This window comes from Priapulus caudatus, unplaced genomic scaffold, assembly GCF_000485595.1.
Source record: "Priapulus caudatus unplaced genomic scaffold, Priapulus_caudatus-5.0.1 Scaffold77, whole genome shotgun sequence".
Lineage (NCBI taxonomy): Eukaryota > Metazoa > Priapulida > Priapulimorpha > Priapulimorphida > Priapulidae > Priapulus > Priapulus caudatus.
In genome coordinates, this window is record NW_014577138.1 from 371,745 (window position 1) to 382,869 (window position 11,125).

General features: G+C 42.8%; 1 protein-coding gene across 1 annotated transcript in view; it reads left to right on the plus strand.

The window, feature by feature from the left end:
- LOC106821548 (nuclear receptor subfamily 4 group A member 2-like) overlaps positions 1-10,914 on the plus strand; it is a 29,700-nt gene extending 18,786 nt beyond the window's left edge. Inside the window, exon 11 of the mRNA XM_014826416.1 lies at positions 5,459-10,914. Coding sequence (XP_014681902.1) covers positions 5,459-5,715 — 257 coding nt within the window. The 3' untranslated portion in view covers positions 5,716-10,914. The remainder of the gene's footprint in view (positions 1-5,458) is intronic.
- The last annotated feature ends 211 nt before the right edge of the window (positions 10,915-11,125 follow it).

Consider the following 11,125-nt stretch of genomic DNA (forward strand, 5'->3'; position numbering starts at 1 on the left):
ACGAACCGCATCGTGTTCTTCTTGTCCTTTTCGGTTCATTGTGCTGCCAGTGGTGTTTCAACGCCGTTGAACAAGTTATGGCAGTATTGTTCATCATCATTAACAGCGCAATTATTGCCTTTAAAAAACGTACTTAGGCATTGAACTAACATGTTCTCCTGATTAACTCAAACATTGGTGACGTGTTTAGCGTAATTAGTAGGTTGTTGATGCTACTAACTCATTGCCAAATAAAATTCGTTTGGTAGGCCTCCGACCTCCTTATGAAAATTGTTTAATGCATAATTAAGTCACGGCCCTAACATATAAGCACCCGTCATGAGAGCCTAAACAGGACCATTAGATATTTTTCTACTGGACAATGACAAAACAATAAATAGGGAAAAGTACTATTCATTAGAAATCAAACACTTCCCACTAAAAAATGAAATTATGTACCGGCGAAAGCGCACAGCGGAGGTCTTAGATATCCATCTCCCGACCCGAATCAGAAAAGATTTCCCTAAAAGATGGGCAAGCTGTGTTGTCATTAATGCCGAACAAGCAGCTATGATGAACGCAGATGAGTACGGCCTCCGTGCTGAACCTCTTCAGGAGCCAGAGTTGCGGGATATTTTGTGGGCTTTTGAATGTTACTTCGTTTATTCTCACACTCACGATTTGCGAGTTGATGGGACATTTGTCGTCACGTGCGAGATTTGGCAATGTACACGTGAAGTCGAGGAGCCATTGTCCTAGCTTACACGATGGTATTCGAATACCACAATACTACGGTTACAAATGCAAATACTTTAATCTTAACCATCTAGCACCTATGATCGACCACCTAACCAACCAATACGTTTGCACAATCTATGTCTAACCTGCTGGCAGGCCGTCATCCCAGCTTTACGCCCGTCAACTTCGCTAGCCAGGCTATTGCGCCGTCTGGTTGTCGGTGATCCAACGCCGCTGCTCACCCGTATTGGCACACCTACACGTCTAGCCGTCCTAATCTCGAAACGTGAAGATATGCTCGGTTTACCACGCTGTGAGGGCTGCAAGGAGGTTCTATACAGCGTAGATATCCAGTTGAGTTCCTCTTAACGGATGCCTTACCGATCAAAACGGGGGCCGCCATCAGGTGGTTTCGATTTATTTGTAGGCTGTATAACGGTGGGGATTGCTTAGGTGAGTCTACCCGTTCGTGGAACTTAAGGTGAGTCTATATTGAGCCAAAACCTTATGGGGTTCTCTAATCCCTCCGTAAGCTCTCCGCTTCACGTCCTAATCATCCTACCATCTCTTAGTCTGTAGCAAGTTCACTCTTCATTAGAGGCTATCGAAAATCTTATTAGGGAACGATTAGAATCTTGAGAGAGTAGATTATGACACTGCTAATGGTGTTTTTGATACCCCTCCCGGGCTTTCCCCAGTCTAGATATGTGTGTAAGGCCGGTGGAGGGACGGGAGAGCCACTTATAGGGCGGGCTTTACCCAAAGTTTTTTGGTGTTTTTAAGCCTCCAACGCAAAGGAGGGCTAAAGCCTTTAATTTTTATTAAATTGCTTTAGACTCAACAAGGAGAGGGTGATGATTAACGAATAGGTGCAGCATTCAAGTCGGCCCCATATCTGGTCCCGAAATATTTGGCCCATAGTCATGTGCGAGTCTTTAACTTTGTTCATGTGAGTATCAATAATAATTAGGGGTTTATGAGAGTGAATTATTACTGAAGATAGAGTTTCTATATTCGATCTCCCTTTTCATCTGAGAGAGGGCGTGGATTGAGGATCTCGCCAGGCGTTCATGCTTAATTCGCCAAGGACCGTAAGAAATAACAGTACGTTTTGGACACTCAATTTTCTTGCAACGCATGTTACTCCGACCCCGTTTCAAAGCTGAATTTACTGCTGCCAATCTAGATGGGTCCGGAAGGCGAAAAAAGCAAAGCCAAATCTGCCTACTTCTCCTTGTGTATAATGTAGGCTCCATTGGCCTCACGTTGCTTTGCAAATGCCTACTAATGCGTTGAGGTGGGGGCGTTGGATGGGCATCACAAGGATTAGCTGATTGACTTAGTGTTTAACTTCATAAGACTCTTACAAAAAAAACAGGTATGACAAAGCGAGAAACTTCTGTTTGCGCGAGACTGAGCGCGACGACTGTACCGACGACTGTGCGCGATGACTGTGCGAGACTGTGGCCGACGACTGTGTCGACGACTGTGCCGACGAGTGTGCCGACGACTGTGTCGACGACTGTGGCCGCTACGACTGGTGTCGACGACTGTGCCGACGGACTGCTGTCGACTGACTGTACGACGACTGTGCCGGAGGGCGCGTGTCACTGACTGTACCGACGACTGTGCCGATGGCGCGTGCCAACGACTGTGTCATGACTGTAGCCGACGGACTGTGGCCGACGGCCGTGTGTCAGCTGGGATGTACCGACGACTGTGCGACGGTCGTGGCCGTGAACGACGGTGTCGACGCACGCGTGTCGACGACTGTACGACGATCGTGTCGACGACCGTGGTCGACGACTGTACGACGAACTGTGCCGAGCTATCGAATTGACGATGACTGCAACAAGTAGCCGACAATTGTTCTCCTGCAAATCACAAATAGATCTTCCGCCAAATCAAACTGGAAGTGATTTCATCGGGTCAGTCATAGGAAGCACACCGCTCAACGTGGACCGTTGGCTCTACTCATATATAATCCTACCAATAATACTGGCTGTACTCTACTAATGATCTAGTTTCACTGTGTAGTGGGGGGGCGAACATATCTTCATACACAGTAACAGTGCTCGTCAGCAATTTTAAAACAAGACAGAGAGCGAGAGTAGAAGTGCCATAGCTTTTATTTGGGTCGTGATATATTGCAATATAAAATATGTATAACAAATCTCGGTAATAAATGTATAATGTATATGTATAAATATATAAATATTTCCAGCGCACGGTGGCAAGAAGAATTGCGAAATACGTGTAGCTTGGGACAAATGTAAGATGTCCCGTAGACGAAGCGCCCGTATGAAAGCCGTGCCAGTTCTTGCCGCTTCTACGAATGCTCTTACGTCGAATCGGTGAACGGAAAGGTGACGAATCTGAGCTTAATCTGTTCGGTTACGTAGTATGATAGATTCCTATAATAGTGTAAAGTCTTCTACATAGCCGCTGTGTCTTCCATGCGTACTAACCGTCTGAGACAAATATTATAATATAATGAATTGAATATTTCATATCGCAGGCCCTCCTGAGCAGAGTCCATATATGATAATTAATGAACAAAATTTATTAAATAATTAATGTTGAACGTATATGTTAGCGAGCGCACTAATCCACGCAGTCCTTTGTATCATTTTTAGCATCGATGCGAATCGGATGGTTAAAAGGGCGCCGTGGACCAGCCGCTGCCATCCCAAAACCAAAAAGCGCCACAGAGATCGCCAACCATCGGCCATCCTATTTCGCTCATATACAGCGCTAAGTCAGAGCAACACGTGGACACCGACTCCAGAAAATGCAAATCTAGATTATTCAAATGTAAGAATAAAAGTATAAATAATAAATGTACATTGGTATTCAAGAATGCGGTAAAACGTTATGCTGAACGTTATACGCCCTGTAGCTACTGCGGTGATACTTGTTTGTGCCTACAATATAAATAGATGTTTATTATGTTAGGCCTGCACAAAATGTGTCTGTTAGATTACTGTCGATGCAAACTGCTTGCATTTCATGAGTCGCCGCGGCACATTTGCAGTTTATAGAAATACGACGACGCTCTCTCCGATACCGAGCAATCTAAGCGAAATTCTTTGATCCTTCTACGTCATCAATTTGATATCATGCAAAACATGGGCAGAAAGATTCCTGATTTGTAGAACTGTGCAGAGAAGATCAGATCTTTCTTTTCCAGTCTGCGTGTCTTAGAGCTGCTCGTACTGAGACGCTCGGCCTTACAGGCTAAGACTAAGTCCAATATGTGACAGGTTATCATTATGAAGACTATTGAAAAACGTTCACTATCCAGCCATCTCGATGTAAGCATGAGGAGACGGAAATTTTAGGTTTTCCATACCAGGAAAAGTGTCTGGCATCCAGAGAATGCGATGTGCACGCGCGAATTTGGACGAATTTATTTTGCGATGGATACGCATCGTTGAAACTCGCGATACCCCTGTAACGAAAAAACACATTTATTAAAGAACTTGTGTAGTGCAGGAAATATTTACTAAAACACGAGACGCATCGTTTTCATAGAAGAATTCCGGCGACCGTAAGCTGGTGTTCTGGCAATGGCGTCGTATTGAGCCTGACCGCAAGTGCGAGCGTCGTTCGGAGAAGTGGATCAGGCATCACATGGATTCTCCTGCCTCGCTGCACCAGCCTATGACTTGACATTTTCTGCGTCGCCTGCAATGTCGCGCTACCTAACACAAGGTAAGCAACGCATCCCACTGCTTCGAGCGTTTTAAGCTGATCCTCTTAGAAATCCCTGTTCGCGAGAAGCACTGATCCATCGTATGTTTTACAGCGAGACACAGTTTGCGTTTCAACCTTGATGACATTTTGGGCAAAATGGCCGCGCAATATAGTGTGGAAATTCGACCGCGCTATACCGTCTACACTACAGTTCATAGGGAGCATACTGAAGTAGCTTTATTGTACCTATAAATATTGTAGATGAATCTCAACGGTACCGATCTAGCAAAGCCCGATAGCTTAATCGACTTTAGCATCTATAGTTGTGTGTAATGCGTTGCGTGCGTGCGTGCGTGCGTGCGTGCTGTATGTGTAATGTGCGCGGAGTGTGTTGCGCGACGTGTGGTTGTGTATTGTGCATTGGCGTGCGTGTTGTGCGTGGTGCGTGTGCGTGTGTATATGCGTGCGTGCTGCCGTTGCGTGTGTTACGTGTGTGCGTGGTGTGTGTGATGAGTATAAAAATGTTGTGTGTTGTGTGTGTGTGTCGTGTGTTTGTGAGTGTGGTGTGATGTGTGGTGCGAGCCGTGTGTATTATGGGCGTCCGTGCGTGCTGCAAGCGTGTGTGCGTGTTGCTGTGTATGTCGTCGTGTGGGCGTGCGTGCCGTGTCGTGCGCTGCGTGCGTGCGCTGCGGTGGCGTGCGTCGGTTCGTGTCTGCTGCGTGCGTGTATGTATGAGTAAATATATGTGTGTGTGTGTGTGTGTGTGTGTGTGGTGTGTGTGCGTGTGCGTGTGCGTGTGCGTTGTGCGTGCGCCGTGCGCATGGTGTGCGTGTGTGCGTGTGTACAGTATGCAGCATTCGCTAACCTATATGTTTTGATTGCTTTTTGTCCAGGCGCGCGTAATTTATTTCAGTGTGTAGGCTGTGTCTTGTTTTTATGAATGAATGGTTTCCTCCATCTCCATTCATGGCTTATCTCGGCAAACACTTCTAATCACCGTCCCCACGTTATATGGCCCCTTAACACCTGTCTATGGTGCTTGCAGAAAGACATGGCCTGAAACAGTCTGATAAGATGGAACAGCTTCAAATGAAAATCGTCAACTCGTTGCGTGATCACTGTACGTACAACGCGGAAGCACAAAAGAAACCGCACTACTTCTCCCGAGTGTTGTCGAAGATTCCCGAATTGAGGTCGCTTAGTGTGGCAGGACTACAACGTATCTTCTATCACAAGTTGGCAGAGCTCGTACCCTTGCCAAAGCTCTTCGAAAATATGTTCGAGACAACTCTACCTTTTTAACTCCACCCGTTTGCATATTGTGTTTATCCCGTCGCCGGTCGTAACGTAGCTTTTTATCTAAGTGTAATTAAATATTATATCACTGTGTACGAGGCACGTGCGTGGGATGTTCGTGATTTCTGTCACCCGGTGGTTGGAATTTTATACAAATGCAGAATACATGTGAATGCAGGCTAGGTTAATAGGCATAAGTATATAGAGTATAGGTATACGTGTGTTCCAGCGTGACCATTTCGGTATGGCTTGCTGGCAGCCTTTCTGCTGGTATTATGGCTTTAAATTTTATACTGTTCAGAGTTCGCATGGTTTGAGAGTGATTGTTCCTATATGTGTTAAACATTGTTGTAGAATGTACGTTACGCCTTTCACATAAAGATAGCATCTGGCTGGTCATCTCATGAAAGGTCGTCCGTAAAGGTTCATATTGCGTGGTGTGGACTAAGCCTATTCTAGAAGTGCTAGGTATTGAATGATAATTCCATATAAGCATTAGCTACTTGCCAACTATGGCCTTTGGATTCACTGTAAACAGCTACTGTCGACATGCTACCTATGGGTCATGAAATATCAAACATGAAAAAACGCCGGTAGGATGTATGTATACCGAATGCTGTCAGGCACAGGACACGTATCGACGGAAATAAGGTCTTGATAGGTAAATAGTACTCGGTTAGACAGGCTCGATAACTGATATACACGAAAATCTACTACACATGCGACATTTGCGTATCAATAGATAGGGATACGTAGAGTTCGCAATGCCCGAGCAAAGCAGAAGCTATTATAGTGCTTAGGCCATTGCCTGGCCTTGCACAGCAGGTACTTTCTAGATAATTTTGTTTAGATGGCATATGCATAACAATCGTTTCAGGCGTCCTCAAGCGCCCAGTGCCGCAATTGCGTACAGTTTACTCTTTTCTCGTTAGCATTTGGAGTTCTACTACTTGCACTGTACGAATAACAACAGTTTAACTCGTCGTATATAGCATCCCGATACTGGTCAATCGTATATAATTCTGGAAAAATCGAAGATCAAAACATTGACATAATTTATTACATCTTCATGGTGCTCTCCCCCGCAAAAAGTTTTGTTTGTTGGCTAATTTCTTAAAACAGGAATTGAATTCTTGAACTTTTTGGGACGCTAGGCGAACACGGGGCATCGATGATGTTTGCACCTGAAACGCACCTTTGCAACGATTTTTTGTGTCGAAAGGACGATTGACCAGTAATCATGGCGACAGCCACGCACACGCACGCACGCACATACGCACGCACGCACGTACGCACGCCCGCACACACACACACACACACACACACACACACACACACACACACACAAACACATTCCACGAACATTTTTGTTCGTAGTGAAATGCTGAGATAACTAGGCTCGCACGAGAACTCCAATAGAGTGAAAAGGTTGCCCTTTCGTTTAACAACTCTCGCAATGCATGTGGTACCCATGCACGAGTATGTGAACGTAAAATTGAACCTATGTGTGTGTGCATGTATAAAACATTCGAGAATGAGGTGTCTGTGCGAGCTGAGCTTGTTGACGTTGGGTGGATGCTTCATCCTCTACTTATATTTAGTTCGTACAATACTGTAAACGAGTCCGTGTCACCAACACCCTTAAAACGTAATGTAAACGTTTCCAACTACCTGTTTTCACTGTGAACACTAGGTGTGTGTCTGTTGATCGTTTTGCTATATGTGACTGTTGTGTTAAGTTTAAAGAAATATATTGACAATTCTAGCATATGTTGCACGAAGGCATAATGGCAAGCTATCTGTACGTTATGATGTCTATGCCATCTACTACTGCCATCAGCTTTTTCAGTTTCTAGATCTCGTTCCTAATTTGTTCAAGATATGAAAAATTAGGGTGCATATTTTCTCGTTTTAAGCTTAGAATCTTTTGAAACGTTTGTAGTAAATCAGAGTTAATTACGGCAGATAAAACGTTATTAAACGTTTCATTTCATTAGTTTAAACATTTTAATGTTGGTTGTTAAATTAATATTATGATTAGTGAAATAGTAATATTTGCTTATTAAAATAATAGAAGGTACATAATTAATAGAATTGAGTAGCTATGCCGGCTACTCTATCGCCTACCGTCTATAATGGGCGAGGCCTGCGTAAAAGGGGGTTGTATCAAATCCAGCAGAAACATTTGCTCGATAATTTCTGGCAGACGATTTTTGATATGGCGTATTTTTGTACCGCAGCATGGCCGGTGTGAATGCTTGTTATAATAAAAGGAATGTTGTTACGCAATTATTGTACCACCTTTTACGAGATAGGGCGCTGTCACTACACGGGAACATGTCGCCTCGTGATTTACCCTAGCTGTTTTCTTTCCCTTTACACAGTAACGTAAACGCCCTGAGCATGACAGACGCTATGACGCCCAGATAGGCCTACACAATATGCATTGCATGCTATTTTCGGCAACGCTGCCATAAACTTCATGCAGTTACAAGCAGTATATATATATACATATATATATATATATATATGTATATGACCCAGCCGACACCATACTAAAACCACGCATACATGGACGAAACAAATACGTTTATTTTGCGTATAATAGCTGCCTACAAAATGACCTCCAGTATAACAACGCATGCAGGCTCTACCCACGTGCCGTTTCTCAGCCCACCTGCTGTTCCGTAACGCACAAATCAGGATTGTGTTATTAACAGTACTCTGTCTCTCTGTATATGAACTGACAGCCTCAATGACATAATTTCAATATAGTGATTGCTCTCCATCGCAGTATAAAGTTCCATAACAATGTATGTGACGTATTTGAATGTGTATGTGCATGATCACTAATTACTCGTCATAATCAATACCAATTTTCTCTCGTGCTATGAAGATGTTACCTGGCGATTGAATGTTTGGCTGTCTGTGTGCCTGTTCTACCTGTTTGTGCCTGAAGTCGTCGATAACACTAGACTAAAATTGCGATACGTAGGTAAATTAATTTTTGTGAGGGCCGGGACCATTAGTAACAGATGTTTAATTGTCGAAGTCAGAAGCAGATATTTTTTTCAACCGACGGTTAGCAGGGGACCAAAGTAGGCATACAGCGTTGATAATTTTGTATGAGGGTAAATAAACGGTTCACAGACATCTGACTATGGTCAATCAACGTTACCCACGTCGTATTATAGGTTTGACCGTAAGTATACATATCTCATGCTATACAGGTAGATGTAATCAATGACTAAATAATAACGGTTAAATCAATGCGCTGTGTGACATTTTACAGCGACACACGACGCACTTGAATTAGCCAAACTATTTAATAATACAAATCCTCTACTGAAATAATATCAGGAGTGAATAATAATAGACCATAATAGACCATAACAATCTAGTATTATACACTCCTGATACTATTATATATATATAAATATATATATATAGTGCTTTTCACTTATTGATTTATACCACGGGATTATAGTTGCTTATTCGATTCAATAGTATATTCGTTCTCGTTCGTTTGTTCATTCATTTGTTCGTAAGTTCGTTTTTTCGGCCATACGTTCGTTCGTGCGTTCGCTCATTCGTACGCGCGTTCGTAGTTTTGCTGGTGTTTCGGTTGCTCCTTTAATCCTTCGCTTGTTATTTCGTTCGTTGGTTTGTTCGTGCAATCATTCATGCATTTATTCTATTATTCATTCGTTAGGCGCATCCATAAATCCACCGGCCAGTGTCTAATTAACTAGTTGTTGAATTTGTCATTCACGTATTGAATCAGCCAGTAATACAGCCACACAGTCACTTCGCAAAACAATCTTTCCTGCCATTATACTTTGCATTAAAAACTCTATTACTAAGAACGCGGCACTCGCGAAGAATCGCGCAAAGGCTATGCGAATTTAACTCAATGGGCATACGCTATTCGTTTATCTTAGTCGTGTTACGCCATTAGTCTGTTGCTGCTCTGCCTAGAGGACCGATACCCAATCTTAACCTTGGTTTATAACATTACTCTCCCTCATCTGTGACCTGCATATGTATTTGGCTGAAACTAAGAGTGCACAAGCGTCTGGAAGAATGGCAGTTATGTTCTTTGGTACTGTCCAAGCCTGGAAAGCTTGGATAACGGATATGTTCGTTGTTAAATTTTTCTGTCTCGACAATCTAAAAGCCCAGACACACCTAAGATGTACGCGTATCATGTCAGCTGCCAATCCTTGTCTCAGCTCTCCTGCAAAGAATAGCTCAATACAACCTGCCTAGAAACTTACAGACTTACAAGAATTTGTTAGGTGTTCAACATGGTTTCGCCAAGTTGGCCGTTCACGTTTAGAAGGGTGATCGGTCAATATAGCCGGCTGTAAATTGTAAACATACTGCGTGCTGGAAATATTATGTTAGCGAACCAGAAGTCGAAGCTATGTAACAAAATCATCATGCTATGTTGGCGTGCGCATTAGAAAATCTCTATAGCACTGCCACAGCAGATTACTTACATGACCATGTCCATTTGATGTGATATACTGGTATTTTAAACGCTACGCAATTTACTGTCAGATTATTTATAGTGTGGTACATAATTATTGTCCATGTGAGAGGAGTACGTGCGGCATTTTAAATCGTGTATGGCTATAAAGTATACGGTGTATATAATAAGTATTGTTCTCACGTGTACGTGGAGAAAATTTCGTTATCAGTGTTACGTTGTTTTGACGTGAACAGTTGAAGTTAGGATATTTGATTTTCAGAGTTTATGTTTATGGACGGGAGAGCGCTACATAACGCGTTAACGGTTACGCGGGCGGCCTACTAGATTTAAGGTTACAGTGTTAGTCACGCTTTGTGGAAATTAGTATTGTAATTATTTTAAAGTTCCATACACGATTCGACAAGCATAATGACGATAAGTCGTAAGGAAAGCATTCGGAGACAGGCAAACCTAGTATCACGATCGCTTTCGATACTACGGCTTAACGTCACGCATTCTCGCATGCCGTTGCTATATTCATTCCTTGCATCTACATACGTCGGAAGAGTGCAGCAATTGCGCGCGATGTATGGTTATGTAGCGTTGTATGTCTTCGAAATTCAAGTCCGCACAATGTTGTCGCACTATCATCTTCGTACATGTTTACTTTGGTTTCATTGCGTGTAGTACAAGTCCAAAAAGCTGAATGATGTAAAAATTGCTGATGATTATTATGGTGTTATGTGAGGCTATTTTTGTATTAGTTTTCAATGAAACTATATATATATATACATATATATATATATATATATATATATATATATATATATATATAAATAACGTTCACAGGTTATATGTCGTTCGTTGTTGCTTATTTTTGGCGAGTACTCTTTACACAACGCACGATTGAATTATTTGCTCCGCCAAAACATACGACCGCCT